The sequence below is a fragment of the Rutilus rutilus genome, assembly GCF_951802725.1.
Source record: "Rutilus rutilus genome assembly, chromosome: 6".
NCBI lineage: Eukaryota > Metazoa > Chordata > Actinopteri > Cypriniformes > Leuciscidae > Rutilus > Rutilus rutilus.
Window position 1 is genome coordinate 7,026,368 of NC_140214.1, and position 17,175 is coordinate 7,043,542.

The following is a 17,175-nucleotide window of genomic DNA, read 5'->3' on the forward strand; positions in this document are numbered from 1 at the left end:
CAAATATTACAAATAGGTCGTTAAACTAATATTAGCACAAGTTTTGCCTCAAACTACCTGACAAATGAAGCCACGCAATGATGACGAAGGAGTTAAGTTGAAGTTTATAAGAAACTTTAACTCTGGTTTCGCTAGCTATTTGAGTAAATGAAAACATAATACCAGGGCTGGCAACTTTTGAGTTTAGCTTGGAGTGAGATTTTTTATTTGTAAAAACAAATATTGCATCACAATAAGTGTAATTGTGATTGTCAAAACATTTGGTTAGAATTTTATGAAGTTTAGTGACAACATGTTACAATGTTTACATTGTAGCCTACACTGACTGGTAGGATACAGTTTTTATTATTGCTTGACAAAAATTTCAAGATTTCAATTCCATTCTTGTGATTTGATTCCGATTTTGATTCAATATTGTCTAATTTGGATACGTTTATTTAAAATTTTATTTTAAAAAATAATCTCACCTAATGCTGTAAACATAGAGTGCCCAATCTGCTGGTATTATTAAAGGTTAAAAATAACAAATTAAATTAAATATAATGCAGTTTTTGTTATAATAACAATTATTTAATGACATAAGTAAAAATATAATACATATAGTGCTCAGCAAAATCTCCTCTCTAGCTATTTTGCCTATTCAGTTAACATGCTATGGTCATTAAATGGCTTTCCTGAGGTAAATGTAACGTTATGTGACATAATTGTTCTCCTGCTGTTATATTGACCTCTTTCCGTGGTTGAAAAACACTAATTGGTCGATATTATGTATACTTTCGGTAAGTTGTACTGCATCTTTAAATAAAAAAGTAACAGATGATCGGTTCACGTGCACTTGAACTGAGGCGCTCAGCGATCTGTCACGTCACATTTATAAGCGCCAAACGTATTTTTGTCTGAATTTCGTAATAAAATTGACGGAATCTAAGAGCTGAGAATTAGTTTAATATTAAAAGTACCTCTTTGCTCCGCAATTTTTCTGTGCGTGAGAAAATGGATGTGTGGCTTGAGTGAGAAAAATGGAGCAAGTTATGGTTATTTAAAAGTACATGCACCATGTTACGAGTGAGCGAGCACCCTGTGGTAAGATGGCCGCCATGTGCGGACGTCGACCTCCATTGGCCAGCAGCGCGCACGAGACATCTAGCCTTGCTCACTCGTAACATTGTGTTTTAATGGTGCATGTACTTTTAAATAACCATAACTTGCTCAATTTTCTAACGGTTTTCAAACGGTTTGGTTTGTTATAAACGTCAAAGATGTAGTTATGACACTGCATACATATGAATAATTATAACATACATGTTCAAGCATTCGGAATTATAGCCACGTTAACGTTTGCAAGAAACCAAACTGTTTGTAAATCCGTCAAGATTTCAGCGAGATAAGAGGATTTGTGTTCGTGCTGATCACTCACCTTACATCAGAGCCTGCCTGTGACAAGATGTCCGAACGGTGATGCTGGAAGAGACTCCGCCGTAAGACATCTAGCATTTATTATATGATATCTATGATTGGGACAGCCTTCATCGCGCCGCGGTGACGCAATCGGCCTTCAAATGCGACCTTCCAAGGATGCAGCCTTTGAATTGGGACGTCCTTCGTCGCGCCGCTGTGACGCAATCGGCCTTCAAATACGGCCTTCGAAGGATGCAGCCTTCACATTGGGACACAGCTAGTGTCTCCGGACAAGATGGCTGCCGCCGAGCCAGTAGCTGTGTCTGAAACCGCTCACTCGTTCACTCATTCACTAATCCCTACATAGTAAATGGCAGTTGAGTGCACTACATCAGCAAAGAGTGAACGAAAATGAGTGAGCGAATTAGGACGCTGACATAATTATCACGTGCCATAGAGCTCGGACAATTTCATCATAAACATTACCTACCCATCTTTAATATTTCCTTTTTTGGCTGTATGAATTATATGTAACAATTGTATTGTATGTATTTTTCACGTTTATTGCGTTATTTGATAATAAAAAAAAGATAATAAAAACACTTGCTTGTCATATTTATTTACTTTTTACATTTATATGTGAAAATAAAAGAGAACAAAACACTACACAACACATTTGTTTATTCAAATATAGATATTACGGTATATAAATAAATAAATAAAACTGTCAACAAAAAAAAACTCTGTTATTTAAACATTACTTTCGCAGGGTTTCCAGTCAGTGTCCTTCAGCTTACTCCTGAGATAAACCAGGCATAAAATGTACTCCATCCTGTTTGTTTTCATTCTGACTAAACTTCTTTTCCTGAGGAGAAGAAAACGGCTTTTCTGGAAGAGCAACAGCTCAACAGATCATTTCACTTCAAAATATCTTTACCAAGTTTTTTTTTAATTAATAGAAAGTTACACTTACATTTATAAAAGTTGCCGTCTCCGTTGTTGCCGTCTCCCATATTTATTTTTCATTCGCGCTCTATCGCCTTATCGTGTTGTATTGTGGGAAATAGTGTCTCAGCAAGTGTACATCGGATGTACACTCGAATTCAGAGAGGATTGTGGGTAAAAGTAGTGAATGAATGTAGGGAATGATGTTGTTCACTCAGAATTCGGACACCACTACAAAATGGCCGACACCCTAAATAGTGCACTGTATAGTGGATAGGGAGCGCAGCTGGTGTCCCTGGACAAGATGGCCGCCACCGAGTTAGTGTCTTGGGTTGGTGACAGAGCTCTGGCATTCCCAGTTTTTCCTGTGTTTGTTTAGTTTTGTTTATTGTGAGCACATGGTTTGTCTTGTATTCCTTGTGCCATGTGTTCTCCTGTCAATTGTCTAGCCCCTCCCATCTCATTACCTGATATTGATTAATCTTCCCCACCTGCTTTGTTCACTACCCTCTTTTGTTTGCTCCCTATTTAGTCTCCCTGTGTTTGCAGTCCTGTGCTGGTTTGTTGTCTAAGTTCCCTGGTGTTTCCTATTCCCGCTGATTCCTGTCCTGTTTTCCCCCACGGGAAGTTTTTGTTTGTAGTGTTTTATTTATTTTGTTAATAAATATCCATTTGTTTTCTGCACTTGAGTCTTCGCTCCTTTCACCAACCCAGTCCGTGACAGCATGACAACCTATCCATGATCCAGCTGATTTGTGCAATTCTGTAGATGACCCAGTCTTTTTGCTTGGCGACTTCAATAAATGTGATGTATCCATACAGTTGCAAAATCTTGAGCAATACATAACCTGTCTGATGAGACTGGTTAAGACTCTGGATAAATGTTTTGGTAACGTGGAAGGTGCATATAGACGCAAGGTTACATCCACCTCTGGGACACTCAGATCATAATGTAATCCATCTTACCAAAATATAGGCAGCTATTAAAGAGGAATAAGCCTGCCATTCAGCAGATTCAAATGTGGTCCAGAGACTCAATAGAAGAGTTAAGAGGTTGTTTTGAGTGTACTGAAGGGGACTTATTTTTTAATAATCATGATTGTTGTATTAATTATGATTTGTTGAATGATATAATAACCTGCTATGGCAACTTCTGTGCAACTTCTGTTTTTCAAACAAAGAATGTCAGAATTGATCAAAATAACAACCTATGGATTGACAAAGATTTGAAACATTATTTAAATATGAAGAAAATGGCTTTCTTGTAGAAAGTAAAAGAGCTTTTTTTTTTTTTTAAAGCAGTTAAACGTATGATAAAAGGTGCACAGAAGGAATATAAAGACAATTTTGAGGAGAAATTCAAAACAGGAAATTTAAGAGATGTGTGGAAGGGTTTGAATGTAATGATGGGTAGACAAAAGAAACCAGTTCAACAATATGAGGAATCTTACTGTTTCGCAAATAATCTTAATATATATATATTTTTTTTTATTCAAAATTTGACAATGATTGAAGTGATTTGACTGTTAATGAAGCAATGCCCATGACTCAATAATAAGCCTATGACGATACAGGAGAGAGAATGCTTAGTAAAGTTAAACCGCACAAGGCACCTGGCCCAGATGGCCTGAAGGGGAAAGTCCTGAAAGAAAGTGCAGTACAACTAGGAAATGTGTGTACAAGGCTGTTTCAAATTTTCCTGGAGAGTGGTTTTGTACCATTGGCCTGGAAGAATTCCACTGTCATCCCTGTGCCCAAGATACCCTATGCAAAACCGTTAAATGACTTTCGCCCGATTGCGCTCACATCGGTTCTTTGCAGCGTATAGTGTGTAATTGTAATTTCAAGTTGGGAGATCTATTGATCTATAGCTAATTGGAGCATTGTGGAAGCCTCTCTCAATCTTCTATATAAATTTCAACATCATCTAGATAAATCAAATACTTATGTTAAAATTATCTTCATGGATTTCTCGTCTGCTTTTAATACTGTCCAACCTCATCTTCTTTTAAAGCGACTTAATGATTTAGGTGTTAGTAGCTGGATGATTTCATGGATTAAGGAATTTTTTTAAAGATTGACCCCGCGTGTCTGTGTCAATAATATCATGTCTGACTTGGTTTTAAATACTGGTGTACCGCAGGGATGTGCGCTGTCTCCAATACTGTTCTCTGTATACATTAAAGAATTACAGTGTGATGATGATATGGCATAGGTTTCAGTGAACTCATACTTTGAGTATATCGATATTCGTTGGTTTGATAGTAGATAGTGTTTTAATTTTTTTATCTTAATATTGAAAAAGAGCTATGCTCGAGGAACCAAACGAGAATAGTAGGCCTTTGTTGGGAACTTTTATTCCTTCATCGAAGCAAAAACCAGGAGACGTTGGGATCACGTTCAAACAGAAGTTATTCTTTATTGAGCATGGCTGCAGTTTGTCCAACAAAATCTAAAACTAATACAGTATGCATTGTAGTTATATACATTCCAAGGGGGAGGGATTACATAGAGGTGGAGACTCTGAACAAAGCATGCAAATGAAGTAGGAACACACCCTACTCTGAGAGCGCTACCAGTCCAATTGAATCAGCATAACTATTCAAATGCTGATACTGGCCAGGAACTCTGGTTCCAAGAGCCATCCCAGAGCCATTAAAGACAAAAGGTGAAAGTCTCCCCTATAGCTTATTCAATCAACCTAACGATTCAACATCTAGGCTGAAAGGTGAGAATCTCAGTGTTCTGACTCATTTAAAATACAATAGAGAAAACAGGACTTGCAGGAAAGGAGACTCTTGCTGGAGACTCAATAATCATCTGAAATCAGTCTACTAAACTTTATCAGTTTATATACTATTGCAGTGGAAAAACTAAATTAAACATTTAATAAATTTGTAATACAACACCTTGCATACAAACCAGTCGTCATAAAGGGACAAACTGTACAGGTTGATGATAAAGGTAGCATCAAAAGTAATGTAGACAGGAAGGCATGACAGCAACTTGGTCGTCTTAACAAATTGAGGAGTTTGGACATCAGCACACACACTCCAGCCATGGTTTATAGGTCCTTACATATATTGTTTCATGGTATGATAATCACACAGTCAAACAGTTAAACAGAAGAACAAATTTTCACAAATAGTCAATCAAGCAAATAAGATCACTGGGCAGAAAGATATTTAATGACCATACTCATCCCTTTTACTCTACTTTTGAAATGGCATAGACTCCAAATGCGTATAAAACAATTTTTGTCCCAATGGCAGTGATTCTTTTAAATCGCATTTTTAGTAATACAAGACAATGGTTGGCATTATAGCGCTTTATAATTAATTTTTTGGTTTTATTATTATTATTATGGGATGTTTTGGGAATATGTTTGGAATGATGTGGAGAGTGTAATTCTGTTTAATTATGTGTTTGTGTTGTCAATATGTGCTGAGTTGTTAAGTACTTATGTGGATGTATATATATGTCAAAAAGCAAAATTTCCGCTCTGTGACAAACAGAACGGACAATAAAGTTAATCTAATCTGACCATTTTTCAAACACAATCTCTGACATTACATTCACTGCATGTGCAACTGCCCCATAATCTATAAAAAATTTACAGTTATTTAATAGTCATGTGCCTGGACAAGTAAAGTCATAACATAATGATACTGTGGCGAGCAGGACGAGAGAGCGGCACCAGTGTAATGGGAAGAAGGAGGCGGGAACAGGATATTCTAAAACGCTTAACGTGAAAAACGCTTAACGTGGCTTACTGTACTAAGACAGTGATATTAAATGACCAAACTCAGTACACATCATATTTATATACCATACTATGTATAAAAAAATAAGACAAGCCCAGAAATTGAACGCAACGCGTTTAATTACACGTTAAGCATTTTTCTCCCATAGAAAACCGTTATAAGAAAACGTTAAGCGTTTTAGAATGTCCCGCGGGAACCAGTGAACATTCAAACATTTTCAATGATAAAAATAAAACAAATACAAAACGAAAGTAAAGTAAAAGACAGCAGCCCCTCACGGACGAATGCTGTCACAATAAAACAAAACACAACACAAGTTCAGGCCTGTCCTCTCTCGCTCTTCACTGTCGTCACTCCTTCTTTATGCTTCCGTTCCTCCGTGAAAGATACAAGACTGGTGCATCGCGCAGGTGTCGCTCATCAGTAATCACGCCGGCCTCGTGCCGCTCTCTCACGGCCCTCGGCCTCGTCCTGCTCGCCACAGATACATTTGCAAATCATTAGCTAAGGATTAATTAAAGCAGACAACTTTTACCCATTGTGGTAATAAACACATTAATTTACAATATTAGCTAATGCTATATGTAAATATACATGCTACATTTAATTAATAGCAATTCGTATATTTCTTAATCTACTAATCATATAGACTCTTTATAGTTGCTGATGCAGTAATCCTTAATAAATGTTTTAGTTCTTCATGAGTCATACAATTATCTGTGCATTAGTTAAGTATGAATTAATGGATAGTGAAACCGTATTATAAAGAGTTACAGAGAAAAAACATATTAAATGTGTGAGTCCTTCAATGTGATGTGCATCATACAATTTTCTACAGAATAAAAATTTACCAAAATAGAAAGAAAGAAAACTATTTTATATAATCTATTTTCAACATACTTTTCAATTACTATTTTAGCACAAAAGATCAAACTGATGAACAGAGAATAGTTTTTCATAGAAAATATGCATGAGTCAACATGGACGTACTTTTTTACACTTGCAATAAATACTATAATGCAATTCCCCAAAAAAGACACACTGCCCCCAAAATATATGTCCACAACTGGAAAGATGGCTCAGTCTTGGTGTCACTTGAGTTGTTTTCTGAAAAGTGAAACACACTTCATTACTGTAGTTGTCAGTTCAGGTATTCTGAGGTCACTCAGCAATGCAGCAGTTAGACTATTAAGTGACCAAACAGAGACATTTGATTTTAGAGATGTTCATTTGCACTCTAAATGTATTATTTTTGTGTGTTTGGCAATATACCTTTATTATTGACACAGAGCTGTGTAATGTTTATTCTGTCTATTTTCCAGCTGACAGGGTTGCTATGGTTACAGATGATTGATTCCTCACTGCAGTTCAGGATGAGAGTGGTTTGTGATGTCACTTTCTCTGGAGAGCATCTGTTGTTCTGATTGTTAGAGTTTATCATGAGGTCATGAGCTCTGCATGTGAAGTTCACAGTACAGGAGTCACTGCTGGACCAGTTTGAGTTTACAGTCAGAACAGGAGCATCAACAGCGTCTGAAACACACATTTATTTTTTAACAATATCATACATCACTCTGTTGTAAGCTGTCAAATTCCTATAGCTGTTTACAGAATATACTGACTGAAACGTTGGCAGATAAATTTTGAAGTATGTTTAATATTTATTTTTTACATTTAATTTCACTACTTGTATTGTACAACAGTCAAAAGAATAAAAGACTGAACATAAATGAGTCTTATGATCTGAAAACAGCAAGCAAAATCACACTCACCCATAACAGATACTCTGTATGCAGCAATATTGTTCTCTGATTCTCCACTTGCTCTTGCTGTATAGAGTCCAGTGTCTGTCTTCTGCATGTTCTTCAGTGTGAGAGAGAAGGTTTTATCATTGAAATCCATTCTGTCCTTGTAGGAAGAGTGAGGTTTTACTTTAGTTCCACCCATATACACAACTATATTCTCTGATTTATCATTTCTCCAGGATAAAGTATAAAACTCTGGTAGATCCTGTGTCTGTATATCCAGTTGAACAGAATCTCCCGTCTTCACAAACACAGAGATCTCAGCACTGAACCCTGAGGAGAGAGAGAGAGAAAGAGTTTCTGTACAGCTGGTGAATTCACTAGGGCCATTGTACACATTTTTCTGAAATGAGCATGCTCAAATAAATCAAATGTTTTACATTTAAAAATACTCCTTTCAAAACTTTTTATTTTTAAATAGAGAATAGCATATAAAAAAAAAAATTAATACAAGTATAATGCACATATATGGAGCTATTTGTCACTGCTGACCCACATAATCAAAATAGGGAGGAGGTGACATATTTATGAAAATTAAATATTATATGTGTATTACAACACTCAAAACATTATTTTGTATGCTGTTCACTTTATTTAAATAAATAATGTTGATTTAACAGCATTGAAACAGATTTCTCATTCAATGATTGCATAATGTTAAACTGACCTGAAACTGTTGCTCTTTGTCTTACTGTAACTCAGTGTTTTCATTTTGAAATATCTGGATCAAAAAGGGCACTCAAAAAGAAATGTATTCAATTTACATTAATTAATCAAACAAATTAATTGTTCATTCAGTTTACTTAATCCATCTGAGTTGAGATGGCATAAATGATTTTATTTGTGTTAAAGCAGTGGTATGTCCAAGACATATGTTGGTGTATTATATCATGTGTATTGTGCTTGATTATATTTTTATATATTGTGCTATTTTGGTTTGTTTTCGGCACATTCGATCTCTTTTCCACTATAATGCAGGAACTCAGACTGTTATCAGCTGCGGTAGATTAGCTTGTGCCTGAGATGACTAAGATGACTGATGGTGAAGGGGAGGAGCACAGATACATAAGCAGCACTGGATCTGTGATGTTGGAGAGAGACTCCTTTTACTATAAAGGGTTCATTCTCCTGCCTTCCAGAATCACTTGTAGATTCAATATTTGTGTTGTCTTTGGTAGGTAAGTCTTCTCGAGATAATGTGATGAAATGTTTCTTGACAGAAAGTCAACCATGTGCTTTTATTGTTTTCCGATATTTCATTTCACGAGTTCACACTTACTTACATCAATTAAACAGAGTAAATATTATGCGTGCTGTCGGGGGGAGGGCTCCGAGCTCGGAATTTTTGCCCGAACCTACTCCCCCGTTGTTGTAAGAGTATTTAGGACTAGAAGTGAGGAGATGGGGTGGTGGAGGGAACTGTCAACGAACGGAGGCAAGTTTTCTGTATACACCTCTTGACTCGTTGATTGGGTTGATTAACAGAGTGTGCTCCACTCCTGTCTAATTAGGGTTGATTACCTGAACGTGCTCCTCCCGAACTTTGTTAATAAAACATAATTTATATTTGAAGTATTTATTTATTTATTTATTTATTTATTTATTTATTTCACACACGTCATACTTTTAAAGACAAATACAAAATTACAGTAGTTATAGTTAGGATGATTATTTTGTGAAAAGGGGGAAACCCCAAAGAAGCTTTTAAAAGCTTTTAGTAGGGGGCCCAATAACAACATACAACAAATAATATACAAAAACAAAAAACTCAATCCATAAACACAAATAAACAAATATAATAAATACAACAAGACACAAACAGACAGACGATCCCAGCACAAGTATAACACTGAAGTGTTCAAAATGTGTATGTTAATAGCATTTTTACCTTAAGATGTTTCTTGAAAGCGGACACAGAATGCAACAATTTAAGATTTTCCGCAAGCTCATTCCAAATCTGCGGACCTCTACAGACTACACTCAGGCTTGTACATTTCAATCGTCTTATTTTACCAGTAATTAAATGTTTTTCCCTTGTGTGATATGTATGCTGGGGTCGACTGATTGGGACAAGTTCACACAATCGGTAATTTAGCTTATGGACAACCTGAAATATCATACAGGCATTATGAAAAGCATTATATTCGGTAAGTCTTAATAAACCAAGGCGATAAAACAAAGGACGCGAAGGGGTATTTAGCTCAGACCACGTTAATACCCGTATATTTTTTTTCTGTAAAGACTGTATTTTTTTCAAGTAGCTTGTAAAAGTGTTACACTTACACCATATGACATTACAATAATTTAAATGGGACTCAAACAAGGTTTTATATAAGATGACAAGTGCTGACTGTGGGAGAAAATTTCTTACTTTGAAAAATAGTCCAACGTATTTTGATAATTTTTTTATTAACTGATCAATATGATATTTAAATTGTAGACATTCATCAATAAAGACTTTTATTTATTTAAGTAGCTCTTTTTGTTCTGTGTTTTTGTTTGGGAATATTTTGTTTGTTTTCCTGTTTATTATGAGTAGACTGGGAGAGACGGAGGACACCCTTACGGTACAAAAATATATGGGAATATACTGCAAAATATAATGTGATATATAATATATACATAATACATTTCCAAATGTGGGAAACTAGGTTAATCATATTTTTCAATGTACTGCAATATTGACCATGTATGGCAATATATTAATACAATATTATATACCTATAAAATATTTATAAATGAAGACAAAAATAGCATTACATCATGTAATATTCACAAAGTTGTATCCTTTATTGTGTACATACACTCACATTTATATGGGGACATGTATGTGCAATATTGTGTGTATAGATATATAGGCTACATATACATTCATGGAATGAGTTACAACAGATTTCCAGTTCCCAGCATGCTTTGCTTCTTACTAAGGAGAGCAAATGATAAAATGAAGTGTTATTTTGTTGTGTTTTGCTCAATATTAATATAGGAGAGAGATCTGTTAGTTTTTAATGTTCCATTATTTTGGATTTAAAAAGGTTTTCTGGTATGTCTGAGTTTTTGGGGTTACCATTGTGCTGAACAGCAGACTCTGTGGTTCGGCTGACGATTTGCCAGATTTTACAATAAATTGAATTACTTCATTATAAAATTAATTGGGGCGTCCTTCTAAGCACCGTGATTAGTCTGCTGAATATAGTGATACTTGCATGCATGTGTACTTGTGCTATTGTTACCTAGCTAAATTGTGGAACATTTATATTGTAAATTATTATAAAATACAAGAAATACATTACACATTATACATTACTCTATATATGCGTTTATAATGCATGAGTAAATATATCAGCAATATATTAGGGGAGAACAGGGGTGAAAGTAACGCGGGACGAAAGTAACAAAGCGATTTTCTCAGAGCCCTGACTATTAGCATTTCAAACTATGACAGCACGTTCAGTATGCAACCCTTGAGGGAGCTGCCAAATACCACGTGATTTTGTCATCGTTTCCCGCGGTTATGTCCGGCAAGCAGTTTTCGAGTATAAGTATTACTAGCCTACTGAAGCGGTACTTTTTTTCTAATTAAAAGTTGTGTCTTTTCATTTCATGTGTCACACAGTAATGGTCAATCTACAGGTTATTAAGTGCTGTAACACATCCTGAAGTTTGGCTTGTCAGAGTTTTTCAGTATAAAAGTAAATCGGGTTTAAATGTCAGGAGTTCCTGTCGGGTCGAAAGTAACACTTGTTACTTTTGTCCCGCTATAGTGAAAAAAAGTGTTTCATTTTGTCGCGCTGCTAATGTGGTGACTTTCTGTGTGTTGCAGCATTTATTAAAACATGGTTATGTCATATTATACCAACAGAATATGGCAAGAGTGAGGGTCAGAAAGACAGATAGAGGTTTGATTCAGCCAGATGTTTATGAGAGGGCGTTTAAAGCTTGAGTCACATTTAAATCAGCTGATTTCTGTGTGACCTTTTTTTTTCTTTTTTTTTTAATCTGTTTCCATTTACCTTAGTCACATTTAGGTTTTAGCCATGCCTTATAGCATTTCCACCTCCTTCAGTGGACTGTTATAACACATTAAGTAAACGTTTTAAAAGGTCAGAACTCATTTTCCAAGCACCATATCAACTTTATGAATGCCTACCCTTACCCCTAACCTAAGGAAGCTATGACCTTTTTTTCAGGTTCTACTCTTTGTGTAATGTAGACAAGCTAAGAGCTGCGTGTAAACCTTACTGATCAGAACTGCAAAACATTTAGTGACTAACAATCTCTCCCTTACACAACTATTCACGTCTATGATTTATGATTAAAAAAAAATACAAAATGATTCTGCTTGTAATAGAGGTCTAAAATAAGAACTAAAGTGTGGTAAGTTTCTTTCAGAATATTTTTTACAAATGAATAAAAAACACAGATTAAACAAAATAAGTGTAAATTATATAATTTTATAAAAAATATGTATAAAGAGATAGCCTAGAGGATGTTAATAAATATGGTGATCTGAGCCTCGCCCTGTGCAATCATCACTGTCACAATAATCATTATTAACAGTTATATAACAAACATGTCTCTTTTTTACCTGTTTTGAGGGTCAGAAGAAAAATAAATAGATGATTTACTCCCATTGTAACGAACTAAAAAGATAAAATGAAACTCAAAAAGAATGCTGTGGCTTCCTGTGTAAAAGCGGAAACATGAAGTTAGAACGAAAGAAAGTTCCTCTTCCGCCTTCGAGTCAGGCGTGGTGCTGAGATGGAGGACTTCCTCCTCAGAGTCAGGCGTGGTGCTGAGGTGAAAGGGTATACTGTGCGCAGGCCATTGGGGCCGAGTTCTACAGGGGCCCAGAAAACCTACACTGTAAAAAATTTGCTGTAGTTTCGCAGCTGTTTGCCAGTAACTTACAGTAGATTTAAATTTATGTTATTTACTGGCAACAGTTTGTTCAAAGTTAAATGAACATTAAACATTAACAAGTCTTTGTCTTTACAGAATAAAATTATAAAATAACAATCTAATGCAAAGCATTCTGGGAACCAGAAATCTTCATCAACCTTTTTCTGTTTTTTTCCTTCAGATTTTGGTTCCCAGAATGCTTTGCATGAGGCTGTTATTTTAGTTTTATTCTGTAAAGATAAAGACTTGTTAATGTTTAATGTTCATTTGACTTTGAACAAACTGTTGCCAGTAAATCACATAAATTTAAATCTACAGTAAGTTACTGGCAAGTAGCTGCCAGTAATACTGTAATTTCTACAGATTTTTCTAACAGTGCAGACATTTAGAAGTTTTTAATTTTAATATGAAAAGTATTGAAAATCAAAATAAAGCTCTTTAATCGTTAAGTGTGTCCCATCGGGTAATCAAAAGTTCTGCACACACTTGCAGTCTTCACGCCTAGTTGAACACTTGGGCCAAATCCAGGAAATACGTCATGTAAGTACACAAGTAGGCTACAAAGACCGCATGTGTGGGTATCTGGAAAGGCCCGAAATTTAACGCAGTTCAAAATGGCGGTGTATGGGGATTCCTCCGAGATGAAGTGCTTAGGGAGGTTCACGAGTGTATGTCTAAAAGTGGAGTGAAACGCAGCCCAGGAAGTGAAGTGGCATGATCACCTGCATGAAAGAAGTTTGACTAAGATAAATGCGTTTTTTTTATGTTTTATTTGTCAGTGTGATTTTGTTGTTTGCAGTTGTAAAGCACACAAGATGCACCAGTTACAGTACATTGAAGCTTTTATGCACATGGGCTACATAACATAAACTCATCCAATATAATCAGATCACATGTATTTTCCTTTTAAACATAGTAGCTGGCATTTATTGCTCACTTTAAACATGACATAATATGCATTTAAATTAAAAATAAATGCTTAGTTAATTTAAAGTTCATCTTAAAATCTCATATTTTTTCCAATGAATGCATATGAAACATCAGATCTATGAAGTGCAGAGATGAAGACAAGAGCTTAGATCAGTGAATACATATGAAACATCAGATCTTTGAAGTGCAGAGATGAAGACAAGAGCTTAGATCAGTATTTTAAAGACACTTAAAGATCTGAACTTAGATATGCATAGCCACACTTGCTCTCACAACTAAGGCTAGTGGTATATTCTTCCTGTGGTAGAATATGTGGCCGCGACTTGAACACAACTTATTCTTCCTCTCTCTTTTCTCAGCAGGTTTTTGACACGGTTGGTAGCAATTCTGGTTATTCAAGTAACAGGACTTTTAAAGCATATGATGCTTGAAAAGAGTTTTAAATAGCCTCCAAATTTTAGAAAAGACACCATATGTAGATGTATATTGATTGTATGTTATATATTCCAAGGTAAGTGACACTGCCTGGACAGTTTTAATAAGGTGATATAAAACACTCAGTTTTCTCTAATATAACCACAGCAGGACAGGCAGTTTATTGCAATGTATTTTGGTCATCTGCTCATGATCTTCATGGCCGTGCTGATCTTCAACACAGGTTTGAAAATCCTTCTCTTTATATTACTGCATAAATGGACACAGAGAATATACAGTAATTAATGAATTAAGCTTTTGTTGGAATGTGGGAGCTTACTTATGCTATCTGTTTTTATGTGCAATGCCGAAAATACTGTCTCTGTGCAGACAGGAAGTTCTATTCAACTAGACATACAGGCTAATAATGAACCACCACATTTTATTTCCTTGATCTGGATGAATGAAAAATGTGAAAATATTGTGACATTCTTTGACAAAGAGACAGTGATTCTTAGGGACAATGTGTCATGATGAATCACACAGAAGCAAAGATGCAAGTAACTATTTATTGTGGGGTCAAAAGACACAAAATAATGCGGGAACTCAGGTGGGCTGGTGGCGCAGGGACTAGATGGTCAGCGTGCTGGTGAAGACAGGTGACGGTGAATCCAGTGAAGGTGAACATCCAGACGAGAAGAGACGAACACCACGAAGACACCGAACAGGAACTCAAATCAGGAACAGAACTGGAGACGGCACACGATGACACACACTGAGGACACCAAAGCAACGATCTGACAAAGAGAGATGAGTGAGATGAGTCTTTATAGGTGAGTGAATAGGCAGCAGCTGGTGCGGGGAATGAGATCAGCTGGCGCGCTGATCAGCAGGAACGAGCAGTCACGCCCACTCACACACACCCACACACACATAACAACAAAAACACGAGACACGAAGAAAACAGTGAATTCATGAACCGTGACACAATGTGGTTTTCAACCAAACAACCTTCTCTCTAACACTGAAGAACATGCAGAAGGCAGACAGTGGACTCTACATAGCAAAAATATATGGATCTACGAATGAAGATGCTGCTGAGTACAGAGTATCTGTTAGCCTATAGGTGAGTCTGAGTTGCAATTAAGACTATATTAAAAACCAATATCAAGCCAAATCTCGTTTTAACCGATGTTGGTAACACTTTAAACAACGTTCAGTTGTAAGTCATTTATAAAATTTCTATAAATATAGAAATGTCTGTATAAGGATTATCCGTTAGTAGTGCAGAAAATGTAGGCCCTACTGTTAATATACAGAATTTTCCGTTTTAGAGGTGAAGGAACTGTCCGTAATTTAACAGAAAATGTCCTGGTAATTTTCTGCCAGTACATTATCCGTTTTTTTTTACGGAATTATTTTTTACAGTGTGGTCAGTAGTCCCTGTAACAGAAGACACAATTTAAAATTGTGGTGCTACTAAAAAAAACAGTTGCAAATGTTGTACAAAATACACATAGCCTACTCATCTTTTCACAAATAAAATAACACTTAAACAATTTGTTTTACTACCAAACTACATGTAATATATGATTAATCTAACTTACAGTGAAATGTTTTCTCTGCAATCTCACGATTTCGGGGCACGCGATTTCCTGAACCTAATGCATGATGGGATACGCTTGACCTCTAATACCACTCTAATGCAGTATTCAAGAAAGTGTGGATTTAGTGTGCATTAAGGTCACTGTGCTTTGGCATTTTTTAGACATGGGACAGTCTTGCACACTTACTTCCTCTCAAGTGGCCAAGACCACAAGTGTGAGTATTTGGAAAGGTCCTTCTTCAAGTATAGATTCTGTATAGACATCAATCAAAACTAACTTTCCCATACACAATACATATTTTACAGCCACAATTATGCATTACACATTTTACCTATTGCAAGGTATTGTTTGTTAAAAGTTTATTATTATAATTCCGTGGGAAACTCTGAGACTTGGCAACCCTGGTAGGCTGTGAGTTTGGCAACTAATTGTTCTAATTATGAGATAAAGCATGTGTAAAACTTGGAAAATGTGAAAAAAGAAAATTACTTAAGCCCCTGCAAATTAGTTTTAACAACATTTGTGCAAAGAGAAGGAAAAAGGTGCAGTTCTGTCAGGACCACTATCGTTGAATACGATTGACAAGTAGCATACAGTTTGGATTGGCGGTATGGTTCTGTTCTGGGCATGAACTCCCTGCGCATCCGTGCAGCCTAACCTCCCTTAGGGTAAACAGAACAGAACCAACATGAATGTAATGCAGATATCATTAATTCAAGATTTTAAAGTACAACATAATCGAGAATTCAAGGGGAATCAGAATGCCAAATCCTGACTGACGAGAGGAGCTGGGGAGGGAGGAGGGTTATTATCTCCTGAGAAATGCGATAGCTGCTGATAATACTGAAGGAGCTTATATATGTATACAGTGATAGGCGTCGTATTCCTATAAGAAACCTGATCTGATTTTTTTTTTTTTTTGTATTATAGATGTGTAATAACAAGCAGGCTGACTTTTCCATTTGTTGGCATACAATTGGTAAATTCAGATGGTCAGTATAATTTATTAAGTTGGGTGTTCAGGGCAGGAGTAAGTTGGGCTGAACAAACTTTTAGAATATTTTTTTCTGTATTTTTATAAATTACCATATTTTAATATTTATTGAATTTGTGTATTTATTAAACAAAATTCTTTTAATTATCAAACTAAACAGAAAATTTTACAAACTTTGCTGAAGTGATTGTTTTGAAAAAGTTTTAATTTAGATATTATGAAAAACATGACTTTAGCTAAAGTATGTGTATTCATACTGAATACCTTAATGCCCCATGCTGATGAGGCTTTTACATTGAGTGTGGAGTAAAAGGCCCCTCTTGCCACCTCATAACAAAATGTGTTGCTCCATCAATGTTCAATAAAAAGATACACACGTTCTAGTGGGGGTAGTAAAAAAAACATTTTTCTTAATT

General features: G+C 35.8%; 1 protein-coding gene across 1 annotated transcript; it reads right to left on the reverse strand.

Annotated features, from left to right (window-relative positions):
- Positions 1 to 4,742: 4,742 nt before the first annotated feature.
- Positions 4,743 to 12,644, reverse strand: LOC311292352 (CD48 antigen-like). The gene is made up of 5 exons (XM_084412020.1): positions 12,501 to 12,644; positions 7,880 to 8,185; positions 7,380 to 7,640; positions 7,098 to 7,214; positions 4,743 to 6,578 (listed from the first exon to the last, which is right to left on the reverse strand). Exons 1-4 carry the CDS (start codon positions 12,544 to 12,546, stop codon positions 7,120 to 7,122), a joined length of 708 nt encoding a protein of 235 aa, XP_084268146.1. The 5' UTR covers positions 12,547 to 12,644; the 3' UTR covers positions 4,743 to 6,578; positions 7,098 to 7,119.
- Between the last annotated feature and the right edge of the window lie 4,531 nt (positions 12,645 to 17,175).